The 22,168-nt window shown below is 43.5% G+C and overlaps 1 protein-coding gene across 1 annotated transcript in view; it reads right to left on the reverse strand.

The window, feature by feature from the left end:
* Positions 1 to 4,555: 4,555 nt before the first annotated feature.
* Positions 4,556 to 22,168, reverse strand: part of Mcm3 (minichromosome maintenance 3) — a 31,404-nt gene continuing 13,791 nt past the window's right edge. Inside the window, exons 11-18 of the mRNA XM_065450293.1 lie at positions 21,302 to 21,391; positions 18,479 to 18,563; positions 18,251 to 18,380; positions 17,100 to 17,250; positions 14,756 to 14,985; positions 10,260 to 10,360; positions 7,940 to 8,036; positions 4,556 to 5,021 (exon numbers count right to left, since the gene is read on the reverse strand). Of these exons, the coding sequence (XP_065306365.1) occupies positions 4,820 to 5,021; positions 7,940 to 8,036; positions 10,260 to 10,360; positions 14,756 to 14,985; positions 17,100 to 17,250; positions 18,251 to 18,380; positions 18,479 to 18,563; positions 21,302 to 21,391 (1,086 nt within the window). The 3' untranslated portion in view covers positions 4,556 to 4,819. The remainder of the gene's footprint in view (positions 5,022 to 7,939; positions 8,037 to 10,259; positions 10,361 to 14,755; positions 14,986 to 17,099; positions 17,251 to 18,250; positions 18,381 to 18,478; positions 18,564 to 21,301; positions 21,392 to 22,168) is intronic.

Below are 22,168 nucleotides of genomic sequence, written 5' to 3' on the forward strand. Positions count from 1 at the left end.
TATTCAACAATAGATCATATTCACACTATCAATCAGGTAATAGAGAAATGTGCGGAATATAACCAACCCCTATATATAGCTTTCATTGATTACGAGAAAGCGTTTGATTCTGTCGAAACCTCAGCAGTCATGGAGGCATTACGGAATCAGGGTGTTGACGAGCCGTATGTAAAAATACTGAAAGATATCTATAGCGCCTCCACAGCCACCGTAGTCCTCCGTAAAGCAAAGCAACAAAATCCCAATAAAGAAAGGCGTCAGGCAGGGAGATACGATTTCTCCAATGCTATTCACAGCGTGTTTACAGGAGGTATTCAGAGACCTGGATTGGGAAGAATTGGGGATAAAAGTTCATGGAGAATACCTTAGTAACTTGCGATTCGCTGATGATATCGCCTTGCTTAGTAACTCAGGGGACCAACTGCAATGCATGCTCACTGACCTGGAGAGGCAAAGCAGAAGGGTGGGTCTAAAAATTAATCTGCAGAAAACTTAAGTAATGTTTAACAGTCGTGGAAGAGAGCAGCAATTTACAATAGGCAGCGAGGCACTGGAAGTCGTAAGGGAATACATCTACTTAGGGCAGGTAGTGATGGCGGATCCGGATCATGAGACGGAAATAATCAGAAGAATAAGAATGGGCTGGGGTGCGTTTGGCAGGCATTCTCAGATCATGAACAGCAGGTTGCCATTATCCCTCAAGAGAAAAGTATATAATAGCTGTGTCTTACCAGTACTCACCTACGGTGCAGAAACCTGGAGGCTTACGAAAAGGGTTCTACTCAAATTGAGGACGACGCAACAAGCTATGGAAAGAAGAATGATAGGTGGAACGTTAAGGGATAAGAAAAGAGCAGATTGGTTGAGGGAACAAACGCAAGTTAATGACATCTTAGTTGAAATCAAGAAAAAAAAATGGGCATGGGCAGGACATGTAATGAGGAGGGAAGATAACCGATGGTCATTAAGGGTTACGGACTGGATTCCAAGGGAAGGGAAGCGTAGCAGGGGGCGGCACAAAGTTACGTGGGTGGATGAGATTAAGAAGTTTGCAGGGACGGCATGGCCACAATTAGTACATGACCGGGGTTGTTGGAGAAGTATGGGAGAGGCCTTTGCCCTGCAGTGGGTGTAACCAGGCTGATGATGATGATGATGAACTCGGCAATTCGAAATAATATTGCAATTCTGTAACTTGCACCTAATCGTACGTCTAAAGCAGATAGAAGTGACTGATCGTAGATGGCTCTCAAGTACACCATTTATGTGTGAACAGGGCTTTAGCATGACCCTCGTTAACTTTGTAAAGGATTCACGTAAGATATAAATTCATGTATCAAATTTGTCCTCTTTGGATGTTCTAAGGGATGCAGTTCATAGAACTGTGACATTTCTTTTCAATGCAGAGTTATGGATTTGCAAACTTTATTCTATTTCTTTCATAATTATTTTTGGCAATTTTCTTTAAAAAGTTCAGGCCCCACATCAAAATTCCACTTCCAACAGTCACTAGAATTTAACTATATCTTTCCAATGCAACCGATTCCATTAAAATTGGTCCAGGGGTTATCTCGGAAAGCATTTCTGCGTTTTGCAAAGGCTGCAAGCTAAAGCTTCCTATTAATCAAAAGTGAGAAGACGCGGTCGAGCCCGCTGACGTCCTGGGTGCCAGTTGTCACTTTTGTCAAGCTTTATTGAGTGAGAAGAAATAGGGAAATCCGAAGGGCGGCATAGTTTGTTAGTCACAACCATACAACTGACAATGGAGGACAATTGAGGAGGACAATTGAGTACAATGGAGGACAATTGAAATGTACAAATGTACTACTAGGGCAACGGAAAGATGACTTGTTGCAGGCGGGGATTGAACCCACATCCTTGGATTACTTCCATCCACTTACATATTTGTATGTGTGCACACAATCCGACTCTCGCAGTGGATGATCCTTTTAACCACATCTGTTGGGTGGTATGTGAAATTAGCAGCAGGCATATGGCAGGTAAACACCAGTATGCTACTTCATGGCATCAAGACTGCCAAATTCAAGACCCTTGCTATGCAATGAGCCGAAAGAAATAAGAGGAACCAAAGGCTCGATTGCTTTTATTCCTTTCATTCACAGGTATTTTAGTCCCTGAAGACAACCTGAAGTTGACCAGTTTGTATTTTTCCCGATGGCAAGTATGGTTAGCAAGGCACTTTCATTTGTAGTACAGTAGACCTCCGTTAATTCGACTTTGGTTAGTTTGGTTAGTTAGATCCCGAGTAAAGGTCCCGGTTGACACCCATACATTTCTATGGGCCAAAACTTTAGTTACTTCAATAATAAATTGGCAATCCCTGGATAATCGGAACTTGACTGACTGGCATGAACACGCCTGATCCCAATGGTGACCCTAATGGCCACAGTGCTCGTCTTGGGAGGTCTTATAGGGGACAGTGAATATGTCAATCTCCTGCTAAAAAAACACAAATTTTTGGCCTGCCCTAGGAAAAATTTCAATTGGAAACGCTAGCCAACAGTGAAATGTAATAACTTTACTTGATTCTAACCCATGCTTTCTTTTCCCTAGAAAATTGTTAAAAAAATTGCCTGCTCAGTGCAGTTGCGTACGAAACCAAAACTGTATACAGGGCATTCACAATAGCCTGCCGTCGGGGCCAGCTTAGCGAGCATCATCGCCTTTGACATTGCAAAATGGCAACAGAAAAAGTTTTCACGTACTATGACTATGACATGCCGCTTTCAATGTTTGATTACGAAAACTCATTTAAATTCATTTTACATGCTAAGCTAGCAGCAACAAGTCAAGTCGCGCGTTTCTGGTGTTCTGAAGAACTGGATACATAACAGAACGAACTAGCAAAGTGGTCAGTGTAGGCATGGGCCGCTCATCAGTTTGCGGCTCTGCAGAGGCATTCGATAAATGCGGAATATCAAATGCGCAGCAGACCGTGTAGAGGACAACTTGTGGTTCACAGATGGTCGTCAAGTACTGTCAAGAGCGACGGCAATGGACATTAAGTGTAAGTAAATTTCCTTCAGTGAAAATAAAGATGTATGTTCATTCACCCATTGCCCGCACTGGAGGTATGCTACATATTGTTAAAATCTGGTGCGCATTAAATTTATACTTTATTTAAGAGCTTTAATGTAATTTCTAAATTAGTTTTCTACTTTTAGTCCGTAGATTTGCATATGCATTAGATACTAGGGCTTGTTAGGATTGGGCAAACACTGGTAAATGAAACAACAGTCTGCTTTAGTAATTTTTCGGTCTCTTGTTGTAATCGATTCACCGGATAATTAGACAAATTCTGTCAGTCTCTTTGGGATCAAATTACAGGTAGCCGACTGTACTTTGATTTGTGGTATTGAAACATGGTCCATGCTTTTTATGTGGCCACTACCCAGGGCAAGCACTGCAAAAGATGTTTAGGCTAGGGGATGCAAGCGACTTGGATACTAAGAACCCAATGGTGGTTGTGATTTGCTGTGAACCAAGCAATTTGCATCCCCTTATCGAAAACTTTCTAGTGCCTTGACGCTGTCTACGTCACCTGTTGGGCAAGTGGCTAGTTCTTAAGCCTGTTTCACATGCAAGCAATTGAGCAAATTGAGTGAACAGCTGCGCGGCGCTGCGAAGCTTTTCACGAGGTTTCGTTTCACATGCATTGCCGCCGCATGTTTTCCGCCGCTGTGAATAGCAATGTTGCTGGCAAAAAACACGGGACTTTCAGCCAGTTTCCGTAGTTTGCGACTACCAACATAAGCATTGCTTTGTACCTGCCTCTCAAATTTTTATTTTACAAGTACATATCCTGCGCTAAGCAATTAACAATTTGTTGAAAATCTCTCTTGGCATGTTGCCTGTACCATGCTTAGCAAGTAAATAAACATCATCCTACGCGCAGGCTTTCCAGCACTAGTCCTACGCTGGTCACGTGTCAAGGTGGGCCATTCGGAAGCGGTGCTGCCGCTCTGCCGCTGCGATGAAATTCCAACTTGCCCGAACGTCGTCGCTCCCACCGCTAGTGCCGCCGCCGCTGCTCGAAACTGATTTCTGCGGCGCGGCGGCAGGATTCGCAAGCATTTTCACTTGCATGTGAAACAGGCTTTAGTGTAATAACACCCATTGGCATTATACTCTGTGAGCTCTGTCAGTCCTATGAATGAGCGACACTGACGCAAGAGATGTGCCTGCTACCAAGAACAGGATATGGAGGAAAAAATAAATCCCCGGATGTAGACACTGTTGACAGTTCTTTAAGTAAGAAACAATCTAATGAACCAGAACCAATTTAATGAGCTGTCCACAGTTTCACCCCATTTTGGCATGTGTCAAGACATGTATGGCTTAATCTTCGCGACAAGAATACAAATGCTGGTAGGATCAACCAGATTGCCTGAGAACAGCCAACGGTTAGCAGATGCGAGATAGAAATTCTCGCTCTCTACACCAGGTACTACATTAAGGCAATGCATTCTGATGGTAACTTACCTTGTGTACTATGCCCATTGTATTACTGTTCTATCTGAGAAGAGACCACACATTTACGTACACAACTTTATTGTAAAAAAGTGTAGAACAGTTGTAAAATACAAATATAAAATTCTTGTTATAAACAATGGGTGCACACGATGACAGTGAATAAATTTGACAAGCCTAATTGCTTGGAATTTTACATTGTGCTCAACACATCATTCAGTAATCAGGTGCACGAACTCAACACTTGGTGTCTTGTGACAACAGAATAGCAAGATGTAAACGTAGCATATTACAAGAGATGTACACGAGTGCCTCCAATGGAGGCAGCTCAGATGAGGAACACAATCTCGTCGGAGAGCATGACCTGGTTCTCGTCCATCATGCGCTGGATGGCGATGTCGATCTCCTCCTGGGTGAATGGTTCCACATGCTCTTCTTTGGCCAGGAAGTCCATGATGTTGGACATGGGCTGCGACTGGGTGTGGGTGTCCTTGAAGAGCTTGCCCAGGAGGTTGCGGAACTTGCTCATCCTGGCATCGGCGCATGCAGAGGCGTATCCAACGTTATAAACGAAAGGCACTTTCAACCACTTAATTTGAATCACCAAAATGACGCTCGTCACTAAATTTTCTTCTGCATTGAAATACAGCTAAAGAGTCAAGGAGAGAATAATTGGCACCCAGTGACGATGCAAGGAACCAATGTGAAGAAGAAAAAAAATGTTTGAATGTTCATCACATTGTGTGCCTAATTCATCCGTGCTTATCAGCAGATATCAGCAGTGAAGAATGATAGAAAATGTCCAATGCAGAGCACATGAATAGATTTTCCACACGTCTGCCTCGTGAAAGAATACCTCTGAGGCGTCAGGTTCAGCTTCCGGATTGGCCAGGCACGGCCATTCAGTACCTATGACAAAATCCGTGTGGCTTTCGTAATCGGCGCCAACAGTGCTGCTGCTGATGTGCCTGTCACTGCCTGCTATCATAGCAAGAACTTTGTCCTACTGTCTGCGTTCGCAACATCTAACAAAGTGCTGCCAATGGTGAGCTGAATATCTGGACGATCAGTTAAAAACAGCACTTCTTCGAAAGTGTCAGCATGTCCTGGCTGGTACATATAACTAGGGGTGTGCGAAGAACTTTCGAATAACGTATTGAATATGACGTAGTAGTTCTGCGGAAACCCGCAAGGTGAAGAGAATTAATGAATAAAGGGAAAATCAGACATCCACCCGTTCGTAGCAATTGCTACAAAGGAAACCCATATGGGTTCCTCGAAAGAAAAGCCTCATAGTTGAAGAAAAATTCGTCCTGGACCAGGACGAATTTTTCTTCAACTATGAGGCTTTTCTTTCGAGGAACCCGTATGGGTTTCCTTTGTAGCAATTGCTACGAATGGGTGGATGTCTGATTTCCCCTTTAACGTATTGAATAGTGTCCTGTTCGATTTGGTCATCTAATCGAATAGTCGCTATTCGTAAATGTGAATATTTTTCTAATACTTTTTTACTATTTTAAAACGTCAACTGCGCCCAATTAAACATAACGTAGAAGCAAAAGTATGGTAAATTTTCACCCCAGCCGGCATAGTATGAACATAAAACCTGAGAACTTGTTCAATGGAACAGGCTACGCCACTGAGGTAGCCATACGTTACAGGCTATACAGCGATCCTTCACACTTCCTGAAGAGTACTGTTAATGAGAAGAAACTGCCTGTTTGCTCCTAATGTTCCATTTGTACTTTTAATAAACAACACTTCATAACATACTATGGAAACTTGCTAACTTTGAGAAGACTAGGATGTGAACATCATTTTATATTAATTGTGCTAACGGCTGTTCATTATTCGAAAACTATTCAATATTCGATTTGCTTCTGGCCTTATTAGATTTATATTCAATTCTGTCTCAAAAATCACTATTTGCACACCCCTATCTTTAACCTTTTGAGGTTCATAATTCTTTCATGAAATGAGTCCCCCAAGGGTCAATTTTTTGCAATGTTAAATTCTTCCAAGTGACTTATTTTGAGAAATAACAAGTAAATACTTCTTTTATGGAGCATTAAAGTGACAAAAAAAAAAATAAATATATGAATCTAATGTCTGCACTATTTATAATACGTATTGTTCAGAAGATACATAAACTAGCATAATTTGTGTTTACATATGTCATAAAAGTCGCACAACTTCATTATACGTTTCGAATATATTTGGCACAACTAGAGCACATATATTATGGTGTTCCATTTCATACTCCATTCTCGTCACTTGTCACACCAAAGGCCAATCCCAGCAAAGACGACGGCACCGCAGTTCTCGAGCTAAAACCAACAACAAAGGGCCAGAACAATGAAAAATGAAGTGGATAGATAGAGAACAGGGCCCCAGGAAAGTGTGGTCACGCTGAAAGCAAAGCACACTATGTCAGTGCCTGTAGCCTGTATAGAAACTCAGTGGTGTGTACCCATTAGAAAAACAAAGCAAAAATGAATTTAAAAACTTGGAGTAACCAATTGTTTGATCGCTAGACAACATTCTATTACTAGACGAGGTTCTATCAGTTTTCACATGCCTTGCAAAAAATTACGCATGCATGGCAGAATTTCCGGTTTGCGAGCTCCTCCCTTTGAACAACCACACACCTACTTAAGAGCCACACGGGCGAGCGTTCCGTGATAATGCTCTCAGAGATAAGGAACAAGATAGTTCATTCTCGGGATGCCTGTAACTTGAAGCGGCATGCCCAACAATGCCAGTGGGAAAGGTGAGCATGCAGCAACAAACCAGTTGAGACAGGGTAATTCCTAAACCACCACTGTGGCGGCCACTTCAGAGCGAAGTGAAAAATTAAGAGGAAGCAGACGAGTGACACTGCGATAAGCTTTTTTTTTTTTAAAGATGTCGGGAAAGATGTTGCTGTCGTACATGCACGTCCATAATATATTTGACACTTGTTTCCGCCACCAGCACTGTCCAGTGGTGAACTTCAAAGGGTGGCAAGCCAAAGATGGACACGCTGAGGTTACATTGCTTGCAAACATGAATGGCTCACTGTGTACCCACCTCTTATTCACCTGGTAGCATCAAGCATTGGTCAGCTACTTGTACACCTTCTCTTGACCAGAGAAGCAATGCGCCACGCTTTCATGGCCACTCAAGTAAGATTGTTTACCTATCAACGGCAGTGCAGGGGCATGTTTACACATTGTCTGAGGTTACATTATTTGGTGTGGGTCATTTTAAGAATTGAAGTAATGAAAAGGTATGAGTAATATAAATGCACCGTCACCTTCCAAAGTTATAAAATTCGTGAAAACGTCTTAATATTAACAAAAGCGCACTTACTGTGGGACTCATCTTGAGCTAATAGCAGAAAGCAACTTTCTTTTCCTTCAGAATTTTCAAAGATTGCATGCATGTGTGTGCTAGCTCAGATACAGACCTTTGCGTAGAGATTGCTGCGGCACTGTCTCTGAGATCGGCAGCCCTCGATGTAGATGGCTCGTCCTTGCGAGGTCTCTTTGGCCGCACTGTTTTGTCTGCAAAAAGTACAGTCAAATTGTGGTTTTGGAAGCACCGCCACTAAGGTTCTTTACCACTGCCACTCCATTGTGCATGCAACAAAGATGGACCCTGTCTCTGTAACAAAGGCGCAGTAACAACATGGTGTTTTAGAATACTAGAAAGTGTGCGCGGGTGGAGATCAGGCCATTTCAGCAATGACGCTGTCCACAGCAGGCGTGTTGAGAATACGTCATTGAAAACCAACAACCTGCACTTCGGCATTCCCTGCGCAATACCTAAAGACAAAAATAAATGTTTGGCGGGGAGACGTGGATGTCCTCGTCTTAAGTTTATTCTACTGTGCACCCATTTGCTTGGTGTGCAGCTTATGCTTTGCACACAAAGCAGAATACACAAAGCACGTGTGGAATTATGAATCGTACAGTGTTAATGTGAGACCTCTTACATAAAAACTATTATTAGAGGATAGTGGAGGATAGGACGCGGAGGATAGTGGAAAGAGAGCTGCAGTGTGCGATTTCAGTGTACCGGAGACTTGCGTTTACGACTGGCAAAAACTGAATAAGTCCATTTTCAACAGTGAAACCTCGAGTAAAGGCTGCCATGGCCTGCGAACGGGGAAGTTCCCAGACCTTGAAGACGAGCCGGCCGACTTTATCAGGAAGCTCTGAGTGGACCACATGCCCGTGACCACGGAGGCGCCGAAGGTAAAAGCCCTTGAACTTGCCAAGAGTTGAGGCCTTCCGAGAAGCCAGTTTAAAGCAAGCCGTAATTGGATAGCAGATTTATAAAGCGAAAAGGATTTTCTTTGCGAAGGCAGACTGGCATGTGCCAGAAGTCACCACAGTAAAATTTGAAGAGAAGCTGTTTTCATTTCAACGGTATGTCTTATTGTTGTGAAACAGCAACACTATCAACTCGGCCAGATCGCCATTGCCAATCCGGCCGAGTTGATATGAGCTGGCCAGCCAACTCAATGGTGGAGTTGACTGGAGCCAAACAAGTTCCCCTGCTTTCGCCTGGGAATGAAAAGACACGGGTAATGGCAATGTTGACTTGTAAAGATGATGGCCACAAGTTGGTGTCCTTTCTTGTTTTTAAAGACAGGACTCTCCCCCAAAGGCTGCAAATTTTCCCAGAGGTGTTGTAGTGCACGCCAACAAGAAAGGTTGGATAGACACTGACCTCGTCCTTGACTAGATAGACTGGGTCTAACGCAAGAGGTCGGGTGCTAGCTTAGGGCTCTGTTCAATGCTTGTGCTTCGTGCCTTTAAGTACCACCTGAACCAGCGTGTCAAGGACAAGCTAGCAGATTGCCACACAGACCTGGTGATAATACTGGGCGGGATTACTTCTCACCTGCAGCCACTAGATGTGTGTATCAACAAGCCTGCCAAGGACCACATTCAAGTGCTTTATAGCGAGTGGCTGATGAATGGATATCACACATTTACAGCCAGCAGTAGGCTGAAATGTGCATCGATCGAGGAAGTAGCATGGCGGGCGGCGGAAGCTTGGATTGGGATCCCATCGGCTGTGGTCGTAAAGTATTTCGAAAAATGCGGCAATTCAAATGTGATGGACGGCACTGAAGACGAGATGCTGTGGACCAAAAGTGAAAGGGAGCTTTTCGAGAGCGATATTGAGTGAAGTACAGGCCTAATAAAGAGGTTGTTCACTGTTGAAGATATAAAATTCGTTCAGTCACAAAAATCGGGTGTGCGTTAGAATTGGGGGTGCGTTGGACTTGGATACATACGGTATGTAATGAACCCCCATTTGTGAGTCTCAAATGTGTTGTCTGAACTTTTCATTGCTTTCATGTTGTCACATCACTGCTAGTGATAAATTAATTAGTGTTTTTTGTTCCCATGTACTATTAAAGACAATTGAAATACCAACAGGTTAGGGCTTACTAGAACATACTCTTTCGTTTCCGATTTCGCCAATTCGTGTAATGCAGGCTTGACTTTGGCTTGGGTGCCTTAGTGCTAGGCTTGCATCATTGGTGATTAGATAAGTACTAGTAAAAGATTGTGTTCACGAGTTTGTATTTGGTGTTTTGCTTCATAATTTCTTGTTCGTGTTTCATTCATCCATTATGGCAAAGTATCTTCAGCTGAAATCCAGCACAAACTTTGTCCAGACACACCAGTTATATTGTGATGCTTTGTGCATTACTACCATCAACCAAACACTGCTTGCTGCCTTCTACCAAACCTGACTGAAATGCTCACCTTCAGGTTCCTCACTACCCTCTTCAAAGTCGTATGGATCTTGACTTCCATCACCGGATTTCTTTTTGGGCTCTGTGCTGGTAGTCTTCTTGCTGGTGCCACTGGAAAAAGAAGCCCAGAGAGGCCAAATTTAAGAACTCCATTTCTTTCTTTATGGGAATGAAAAGAAACAGTTAAATTATATCTACTCTCACAAGGACTTCATTGAAGATTCAGGCAATCTTCTGTTGCTTGAAACAACAATGCTTAAGAACAATACAGATGGTACACTAACAACAAGAGCTAAGTCTGCACCCTCTTACATTCTCTCCTGCGTTTACATCTTAATCTGGCTTGTATGTTCTAAGGCACACAAATTTCAGAAGCCTTTGCAGTGCGCTTCTTGAAACCAGCATTTTTTTTTGTCCCAAGTGACATGGGTTACGGAAAGCCCATTCAAACATTGCAATCGAAAGGAATACAGAAAGACATACACTTGGAAACAAAAGTGTAATGCATTTTACTTTAGTTACGTCCACGACGGTGTGTGGTGATGCCATGCGCAAATATTCTAGTTGATGAGCCCAGCTGAAACTGCCTCAGTTTTGCACAGCCCCACAGCCCCCTTTTAAGATCAAAATCTTCCGTTACACCATCACTCTGATGCAAAATTTTATCGATAGAGCAAGGAGCTATGCTGCAGCCTTTGCTGGTATCATAGGCAGCAGGGTCTTGCAGCAAAGCTTGCACAGGGAACCATAAAATGTCCAACTGAACCACCTGCAGATTTCTCTATAGAAGGGCCACAAAATTTGAAACAACACATTGCGCGCCATTCCGTAGTCACCACCACTGCATTCAACGCTGTTGTGAAGCAGACGCAGGCACTTTTGAGTCCGTGCTTTTGTTCGTATTTTCCGAGGTACTTCGTGTGTTGCCAGTTCTTCAGTGGGACAACCCAACGCTGTAGCAGCTATCTCAGCATTCGAAGCTGAGCAGGCGTAAAGTCCCAATATTGTTCCCCTTGCACTTGAATGCCCATGCTGGAGCAATGAATACCATGGCGCAAGCAAACAGTGTAACGACGAAAGTGAGACACTTGCCAAAGCTGCCAAAAGTTAGCATGCCTGCTGTCTCAATGACGTGTATTGCGCACCCACACTGGCACAGTGACTGTCGGGGAGAATGCCTGCAGCGCAATGATGAAAGCAGGGCGCAAGACTTGCCCGGTTCTCCCAAATCGCTTCCCCATGACTATCGTGATTGCGAGTGCGCATAGTCTGCCAATCTCAAAGGCTACAGCTTACGCAGGCAGCAGGCACTGCAGGCTGTTTTTAGCCAAAGCCCTGAATTAAAGCCCTACAGCCGCCGGAACGCTGGTTCTCCGTTTCTCTGTGGTGTGTTTGAGGAAAAGGAGCAGGAAAGGCTTCGACTTGCAGACACGCGCAGCCCCAGGCTGTTGCTCTGGCACCTCAAGATTCCAAACTTTTTCCAGTTTGCTCTTCGTACTAAGCAGAGGCCACTGCCTGCAGGCTTCGAGTATTCCAGTCTAAAATGCATGTGTTTGGGTCAAGACAACATGACTCTTCGGTTTAAGCAAGAATTTGAATAAAGCAACTTTGTTGTAGCAACGGTTTATTGTATGTATACAGTCAAACCTCGGTTTAACGAAATTCATGATGTTAAACTATTTTCATTTCCCAATATTAGTTTCATAGAAAACCGTGCATTTTGTTTCGTGATTAAATGAAGTAATTTCATGACATGGTTTTAGGCCATTTCAAGCATGTACTTGGAGCCTCTATGGCTAGTAAATCTAGCAAAAAACTATAATGTACGCCGAGGAGGTCATTTCACAAGCATCTCTTCACATGAAAATTTCTAGTCACAAAAATTATTTCGAAGTGCGCACGCTGGGATGCAGTATGCAGGAAATACCGCTGTAAAAATGTGTCATATAACAACTTGCGGAGGCTGTGGGGTGCGTGTCAGCTCAGAAGCTGAAAATTCCTTCAGCACAAGGGGGGGTGGGGAACACGTGAATGCAGTAACGTGATCAAGCATGTGCTAAAGGGAAGATAGGGGGGAAGCGCACTTATCCACCCTCTACCCCTCACACGCACTCTCCTCTCCTACACTTTTGCTGTGGCTGCGCACGGATACCCATATGCGAGCCACGCACCTTATCTTGGAGGCAATATTTTGGAAGTGCAACGCAGAGTCGAGATGCCTGGTGCCTTGATGCACATTTTGTCTCGGTGCATTTAGTGTTGCTGTTCACATAACAGTTTCTGAGGCACAGTGCGAAGTGTTTGCCCGTTTACGAAGTGTTTGCCCGTGTTGCAAGAAAGTGTTCTTGGTCATTGAGTCAGATCTTTGCCCGAGCGTGTGTGACACTGATAAAACTACGAACCTTACTTCGTGTGGTTGTCTGTTTGCTACCACCCTCAATGCTTTGCCTTCCTTGTGAAACTGCCACTTTTTTTTTTTCTTGGGATGAATATCCGTATATTTTTAACTTTTGATGGTGGTGATGATGTTTATTGTCATCCCCTTTGAAGTGACGTGGCAAAGAATGGTCCTCTAACGTGCTCAATTTAATCAGGTTTTACTACATGCCCACCTATCCTTCTACCTATCTGATGTCGATGTTAACTTTCGCATTTAAAACCGCTATCACTATACTGTACAGTCACCTACAGCTACAATGGCTCCAGTTTTATCAATTGTTTCTCTACCTTATTTTCCCCATCAATACTCTAAACATCTCTTACTTATCTTGAGTGCTGACCAGTTAGTCCTTCCATTTTGTTTAAATCACAACGCCTCTGGAAGGTGGATGTTCCTTATGGTTGTCGCTAGGTTGCACTATATTACAATGCCCAAGTCATTTCAGGACTTTCTTTTTTTTTGCAGCACACAAATACGTCATCCTGTGACGCATATTTGCTCCAGTATGCCTTTGTCCTCAGGCAGCCAACTTGGGCATCAAATAGCAAGGCTCTGAACTTTGCATTATGACACATTTTGCCTCCTGATTTCTTTATGACTTCTAACTTTTGTTATCAATTCGAGGGCACCAACTGATGACAGCTGCGGGCCCTAAGCGCAGTCAGCCATGGCATCTAAGAGTTATGGAGTCACGTGACACAACACGCTAATCTCGGATGCCATGAGCCCCGTCGACACACTGCTCTCAGCGTGACCTGCGCCATGCACGCTGATGCTTGTAACCACACAACTATGGCCCGACCTTCTTGTGAGTTGTTTATGAGTTATTAATGACAGGATGCTAGCCTCCAGGAATGTTCTGAGAATTCGTGAAATGATCTTTACTGCTCAAACTTCAAACCTTCAATTAATGAAACTCACGATTTAACCAAGTTTTTCGCTGCAGGTACAACTTCCTTATACCGAGGCTCGACTGTATTTGCAAGAATTACGGTCAGCCCCATAATTTTAACAGGCATTTCTGTTCGTTGTAAGCTCCCTTACAGTATTTTCAAGGCATCTGTGCAAAACAAAGCAATCAATGCAACCAAGTTCAAAAACAAGAAAATTGGGTTGAGTGACACCGTATTTGAAATGCCAGCACAGAATGCTGAACCATGCAGTCTAGTATTCTCAGCAAGGTTAAAGTTGAACAAAAAGTGAACTGTTAATCGTTCGTCAACACGATGGCACATCATCAATGTACTGGGATGTGCTCATTGTGGCAACTCACATGATCAGTGCATCCCCCCCGTTTGTAGATAGCATCATAGTATCTAAGCACTGTGACAGACTATAATCTATAAATCAGTTGTGAGGATGGAGCAGCGGTGCCGTGTGAGAAGCAGTTATGCTGATACATCCATGCTGTTACAACGGGTCCACATACAACATACTTATGGACATAAAAGACCATTCTTCTCCCTCACCTTGGTCTTCCTGTACAATATCAATGCAAAAAAAATTGGTTTATATTGGATCTGTCTTAACGAACTATCAGCTACAATGGACAAAATTTCGTGCAAATTTTGCCTGGATCAGAGTCCTTTAATACCTTTTGACTAGGCGAAAAACTTTAGGCCAAGTTTACCACAAGGGCAGAAGCTGCCACTAAACACGCCACTGCAGACTTCAATCACCTACAATCAGCTAGTCACCACCGGCGTCGTTGGCTTGCTTTGGCAATTTCCACTGCAAATACTTGCCGAAAGTGTTTCACGGCCATGTTTTAGAGATATTTTACGTTCTGGTCTTTCTTTCACTTGCATGGTGCTAGCACAAGGTGCATGCATGTTTTTGCTCTATTTCCCCAGCCCCTTTGTGTATCGTTCAGACTAAAGCTAATCTACAGTGCCTAGTACCGATGGTGAGTGTTGAGCTATGGCATTGAGATTACGAAAGGCCCTGTGGCTTGTAAATCCTGAACTCATGGTGGCCAGTACTCCTGTGAGTACAGGAGACACCACAAACTTCTTCACACGGTGTAATCCCATGCTCGAGCTTAAGAAGCATGTGGGCCCTCTCACCTGGATTTATCGTCATCATCGTCACCACCATCTTCATCTGAAGAGTCGCCCTCGTCCTTCCTCCTGCGCTTGCGGGGCTTCTCGAGGACACGCTTAAAGTAGGCAAACTGAACAAGCTGAATGGCTGCCTTGGCGTCCTCAGGTTCTACTGTACGCGAGAAGCGAGCCTTGGCATGTGCCGTTGACAGACGAATCAGTGTTTCCAAGGTACGAGCCGTCACGGGTTGCGTCTGGAAAAAGGATGTGTCAGGAGTGTGAAGGGGTGGTCAGCAGCTGGCAAACGAAACAGTTTGTGCCATGGCAATGTGACCTTTAGCATTTAAACCTTGATTCAAAGGAAAGGAAAGGAAAAATGTAGCTTAGAACCGCAGAAAGCGTAGCTAGTTGGGAGGGATTCATATTGAAAGAAAGTAAGGCATGCAGACAGGGACACAAGAGAAGAGAACCAGACAACACAAATGCTGGCACTTGTGTTGTCTGGTTCCCTTTTCTCGTGTCTTTGTCTACACGCCTTACCTTCTTTCACGAGGAATAATGTACTTGCAAAAAGCGACTTGTGCTAATAACTTGCGTATTTATTTACCCCAGCCTAACTAGAGGTGACCACAAAAGCCGCCTGTTGTACTGCATGCTTGCTTGTGTCCACAATGGTCAAGCTGATGAAATACCATACTCTTGAAAAGGTGACAAAGTACTTGTGCATCAGTCACATGACCACATTTAATACACTTAGCAAATTAACAGCTTGTGTAATAAGCAGTTAAGAACTTACGGATGAAGAATACATCCTTGGAAAGTTATACGTTTGCTCGTGACGTAGCTCTCACCTTGCTTGCAAACGGAGCTCAGGAAAACGATATTGCAGTTGTAAGCAAGGAAAAAAAAATGTATCATACAATAGACCAGGGGAAGAAAAGCTGACTGCAGGGTCAATTCATGCACTACTCAAGCATAGTCTAATTTCATGTGCAAAAGGCTCATATGGCCCTTCCCTTGATACACAGGTGAGGTAGAACTCCTCAAAAAGATTACGCATTTTACAAATACCCCCGAATACAGCACGCATAAATAAGGATCTGCAGGCTTCCCTGCAAGCTAACTTGCAGCCAGCCAGCTCAGTACTGAGTTAATTCATTATTAGGATTACAAATTGGGCAAGTCGGTAATGACCCATGTTCAACAGCACCACTTTAAAAGGCCCCTCAACAGGCCCCATAGCAAATTTTGGTTATACGGTGGAAGTTGTTCTGTCCTCTAGGAAGCGTTCTGCTGCAAAAATTTTTCAAACCATGATTTGAGGAGGCGAGCTTCACCGCAAACGTAGACGCTCTCTCCACTTGCCCCGCCTAGCCGCCGCAAGTGAAATTCCTTCCCTTCATTCTCCCATACTAAAACGTCGAGGATCGCGTGACGCATACGTCACGGGGCCCGCCTTCACTTCTTTTTCTCCTCACTTTTCTTGTGGTGCGGCGCACTTCCGCTGATGGTGTTGCATGCGAGCTGTTGCGATTGTTTCATTTCGCATGGCGCACGATTTTACGCACTGTGCATGAGGACACTCGACTAGTGCTATAAATCTGTGCTACACGAATACTGAGACAGACACAAGCAGATCCCAGAGCATGATCCCGGGCTGGAACACGGTAGAAAATGACATATTTTTGGTGCCTGCGTGCGCGACTGCACGACTTGGGAACAGGCAGACAAAACGTAAGCACATCTCTCTTGCTGAAGTGCGTAGTAAAACAAAAACATGCAGACATTCGGTTTGTCTGTTTTATTATTTCTCTAAGCTTTAATTCGTCTATTCTAGCAACATATTACACAAATAACAAATGTTGGTTTGAATAATTCTCAAAGTCACATGTCACCACGAGTGACGTCACAGCACGAACATGTGTACATAGGCGCGCTAGCACATGTACGTCATCCTCCAGCTTGGAGCGCAGCGGCCACGAGTAGAAGGGAAAACGGCGTTCAGTTTGAAATTTCAGATCTATCCGCACATAGCAATGCAATACTCTGCAGACACGTTTGTTATGGCACATTGTGCGCTCTGCACTTGTCAGCTCAATATGGCCAGACCTGGTGAGGGGCCCTTTAAGATGAGGGCAAGAAAGAAAAAAAAAAAAAGAAAGAGAGAATTGCAGCACATATCCAGTGTTCTTTCACATGTCCCTGTTAACTGGTGCTGTTGAATATAGATGAGCTCATTCCTTCACATATCACAGTGCAAGTGCCAATGTATTGAGAACAATTTAATTTGTGCAACTAACATGGACTAAACCATTCATGCAGCCCAAAGAAAATTGAGAAAAGAAATAGAAAAGGAAAAACAAAGTACCCTAGCAACATCTGTGTTTTCAGTGTCGAAGGAGCGAAGCCGAGCGTACTCCTCAGCTATCTTGTCGCACGCAGCCTGCGTCAGAGTCGGCTTGATGCCCTTTGCGATGTGGATGTATTTCTTCATGAACTCTACGCTGATCGTCTTCTCCCTGGGGGCACAAAGGAGCAGGCATTCCACACCGGTGATTTACGACATCAAGGCGTCTATATATGGCAAAACTCTCAAGTTAAAGGAGTACCGTCTCACGTGTTTTTTAAACTTTTCTACATGCTTGTAACATTTGAAAGAGTGATACTTAGCAAACATGAAGGTTGGGAAACATGGGATATTTTAATTTGTTACCAAAGTTTTTCTCGATATACCAGACCTGATGTCTATTGGCCATGTTGTATATAGTAGCTAGTATACTTAGGGCTTACGGCAGCGAAAGCACAAACCAGAGCAGCAAAGATGAAAGGACTGAAGAAAGAGGCATCCCTCAATACTGCCTCAAGAGCCCTGATCTTTGTTTGCATGTTCGTTTACTCTTAATTCATTTATATGTACTATATTCGTTTGTATCTAGGATGATAGTTTTTTAAAATTATCATATACCAAACTCTAGTGTCGGCTTAGATTCGAGGATTTTAAAAAACGTGCCAGTTTTTAATTGAAATTAATAAATATGGTACATAGCTAGTGCCATCTAGAAAAGTCAGTATCGCAGCAGCTACTAGCCGCACCAGTAGCCAACTGAAGTACATGAGCAACAATGCCATTTTGACCTGTGTCATATCGGTGTGTGGCATGCCGTTATCGTAATGGCACCAAACAGGCAATGCCACTATGCTGCCACTTTCACACAAAGTGTTGTGCTAGCTGCAGAGGCACCGTCAAACATTGAAGCCAGGCGGGACTTCAGCATTAATGAGAAATATGTCCATCGTTGGAGGGGGCAACAGGAGACGCTTTTTGCATGTGCCGGCCACAACAAGGAGATGACAGCGATACGGAAGGTAGAATGAGTTTGGGATGTTCATATTCAATAAATGCTGCTTTCATTTTGTGAATGCTGTCCTTGCTTTTTAGCTCGGCCTACATTTGAGGCAAGTTTCCCCGTGAATCCAATCTAACTAGGTAACTAGGCTTGCAGACTCAATTTTACTTACGTCCTGCGCTTGGAACCATGCAGCAGCACGTCGTGCTTCTCATAAATAGGCGTCTCCTTGTCACCGTCTTTGTCTAGTTCATCTGGGTCGTGTGTTGTGAGCAGGTCTGCTGTACTTCGGATCGGCAACGCTGGATGGGCGCAACAGGACAAGAAATGTTACAGAGCTCTCATTTGAAATGTGAAAGAGTGATCGCCATGCAGTTCCAAGCAAAGAAGTGTCACTCACGTTCGCCATCCTGCTCTCCTGGGTTTCTGTACTGGTGTATCCGGACAACGTGGTCTGCGACTTCTCGATCACTCTCTGGATCCATCTAGTGCCCCATGACAAAATGTGAAAAAAAAAACTTTTTTGTGAAGAAAGAATGTTGGCTCTAATAGTAGTAAATGGTCATTTATAAAAGTATGCAAAGGATAGGAAGGAAATTTCTGCTGGCACCAGTGCTACTCTCAAGCTCGAGTGTGATACCCGAAAGGCAGCGTTGTTTACTGTAGCTAGTACTTTAACATGGCATTACACAAACCGAAATTACAGTCATGTCTTTTGATGGCCACCTAAGAGAAAAAGAAACAAGGAGGGTGGGCGAGTGGTGGAGACTACTGTATTTATTTCAATCTAGGCGTAGCTTCTTTTAGAACATGAGTTACAAAACTTTAACGTCAACTTACATTCTAGGATTTCATCAGAAATCAGTGGAAATGAAGAAGTGACGCACTGCTGGCACCAGCGCTAAAATACAGCACTGTAGTTAATACTACCCACAGCTGCAGCCGCACAGTACTAACATCTCATTGTAATGGCAAGCCGTTTTGACCACGTTCTACGCGACCAGTGTGGGCACAGTCATGGCTTTTCAAAATTTGCATTCGACTAGATGCTGGCGCCGAGCTTGCTATGCCAGTACAGTGACGCCTACAGTGAGCCGCGACAAGTGCGTGGCTGGCACTACACATTGGCAATTAGTGTCAATTCCTCTTTGCGGCTGTTGACATTTACTATTATCTTGGTCAACTTGCATTTGAGGGAAGTTTTTTTTCGGACTTTCCGAATTTGGTGAGCTGGCTTAGAATCGCGGCTGGGTCAGATTAGAGTTAATTACTGAATGCAAAGTCAATGGTTAAATTGTAGCTGTGCCCAATCTCCAAACCAGTCTTTATAGAGCCTAATGTACAATAGGACCTTGTTCATGCATTTCAGGAAAACACTTGAGAAAAAAATGTACTAACCAGGAAAACATACGATTCAAAGTCACTAAAAAAGTTGACAGACTCAACTGTAGTTGAGATCTACATAATGTGAAGTGTTGCGCGAATTGTTGCAGCACAAGACACTGACGTGAGTTAAGCTGGTGAGGTCCAAGCAGCCCGAGATGCACATTGCTGTTTTTGTGGCTTCGGCAAGCTTATGTTTGCGCACCTCGAATTTGGCCTGGGTCATCGGACAGAGTCTAGGGGCCACAAAATATATCATACAATCACAGCTTGGTGAACTACTGAACACTGTCGCCGAAAGATTGCGTCGTTCGGGAACGTTTCAGCTGCCAAAGAGAAAGGGCAACTGTATTGCGTCATTTTTGTGTGCTTGATCGCAAATGTTGGTGCCAAAAAATAGTACGTAGAGCAATCATATTGACAAAGACCTACTGTAATGACTAACCACCTAAGCTGCACTGGCTCATCGCATGCCTACCGGTTAGTGCATACCATAACCACTTTTTGTCGCATAGCAGCTAACTGCACCATCTCAACTAGCAATGTGGCTAACGTCACGCTGCACCACAAAATATCTTATGCTGTTTTACAAAGTGCAGAGACTAGTCTACTAGTGATTTGTGGCTTTTGAGGTGATGCTGCTATAGATAAGCATTGCTGGCAACAACCATATCGCGATAAACTTCATAATTTCTCTGTTCAGTAGCATGAATGGCACAGTGCCGTTGGAAGCATACTGCATGCTTTTAATAACCTAAAGGCACTGCTGATATTTGCCACATGCTGCCCGAAGTCACTGCATTGGCTCAGCAGGTTACGTTGCACAAATGTGCGCTGCCTGCTTAACCAGGAGTGGTGCGGGCATGAAGAAACAGGTGCTTGCACAAACATGTCCAAGTGTACCGGCAAGAAGACACAGTGTGCGGTTAGTAGGCGACACGCTGCACACAATTAACGACATGGGATGATCGGCATCACGCAGTAGCAAGTACAGCGTGCAAAGCCCAGCTGGTTCTCATTCAGGTGATCTCTGTACAAGCACACACACATCGCTCAATGAGTTGATACATTGTTCACTCTACCATTTCACTCCCCTACCAAAGCTTAAATCTACTGCTTGGTGTTGCCTGTCCTAATTACAGTGCTCTTGGAGAAGGTACTGGAGAAGGTCTTGGAGAAGGTTGTAAAAAGAAAAGGTACTCTCTATGTACCTATTTTGACAAACAGTTATTGTGACAATGAACTTCTTCCTTTGTTGGCAGAAGTGCATGTAAGGATGCACAAAATTGTAGTTGCCCATTAGTGCGTAGTAATGACCCAATCCCGCCAGGTACATACTAACGAGGTGTAACTGCACACAACTTTGATTCTAAGCCCACTTCCAAGGTTTAAAGACAAAAAGAGGGGCTAAAGTTTGAGTTAATGACATAGTAAACAATCTTGAATGGTTATAAAGGAAAGCTGTTAAGTTAAAAATAAGCTACTTGTTTACGATTTCTGCCTGAGTTAGCGAAATCGAATGGTATTCAGTCACTTGTAATACCAATAATTTAGCAGTCTAGCATTAATTTCTTTAGAAATTCAAGCAAACAAAATAATTTGCAGACAGAATTTGCCAACACTTGTGGGCTGCAGATGGGCATAGCATTTCTGATAAGCCCAAGCCACCAGGACTGACAGAACACTACATCATAAGCCGGAGTGCTTCTCTCCCCACAGATCTCCCTTTTGACCCTCGAAGCTTCGTGACATAATGGATAGGTTTACTAAAACTGCTGTTGTGTAGACTCTATTAATATGAACTATCACTGCTACTCCCTACATTTCAAAAGCGACTAACCTTGTCAAGCATAATGAACAGCATGTCAAAACGAGATAGCAGGGAATCCTGGAGGCCAATGTTTTCCATTGGTGACTTGTACTGGTCATACTGAAACAAGAAAGAAATAACACAGCAATGAACACAGAAATGAACTTCTTGTGCCAAATATTCTCAAAACAGAACTCGTAATGACTTAATGTCTATTCTCTACTTCTCTCTGGAAGACTGAGCTGGTTGGTACTGTGCATAATGAATACGACAGAAAACTGGACAAGTTGACACTGGTTAATGGCTAATAAAAACGGCACACTGAAAACGATGGACGGCATACATATAACACAAGTGCTGACTATTAATTGGAAAACTTATTGAAGGAACAAGTTATACTACGCTCCAACCCCACATATGCCTGAAAAGCAATGAAAGACCATGACAAAGCATTGTGGTTAGATCAGTTAATACGAAATAAATAAACAGAAAAAAGCAAGAAAGGAAAATGCCTGTGAAATTTGTAGTGCCTGTAACATGCAGAGAGCAGGATCACATTGTGTGATCAGCCTTCAGTAGCCCTCCAGAAAAAAAAAAAGTTTCTTCTTTTTAAATTGCACAAATCGGTAATAGTTGAGCACCCAACTGCTTTCAATTGTTTTGCAACGCCTTTTCTTTCATAATTACTACTGCACAGAACATGAAGACGAAGGGGAGACACGAAAATACAAGAACAAGTATTGGCTATCAAGGGACGTTTTTTTATAGAGCTCAAACTTCTTCTCTCACATGCTCGCGATAATGACACCATCAGCACACCACTATCTAACAGGACACACCGGCATCAAAATAATGGGTACCTGGAAACTTAACAGTCAGATATCTAAGAGATCAAGC

This window comes from Dermacentor albipictus, chromosome 3, assembly GCF_038994185.2.
Source record: "Dermacentor albipictus isolate Rhodes 1998 colony chromosome 3, USDA_Dalb.pri_finalv2, whole genome shotgun sequence".
Taxonomy (NCBI): Eukaryota; Metazoa; Arthropoda; class Arachnida; order Ixodida; family Ixodidae; genus Dermacentor; species Dermacentor albipictus.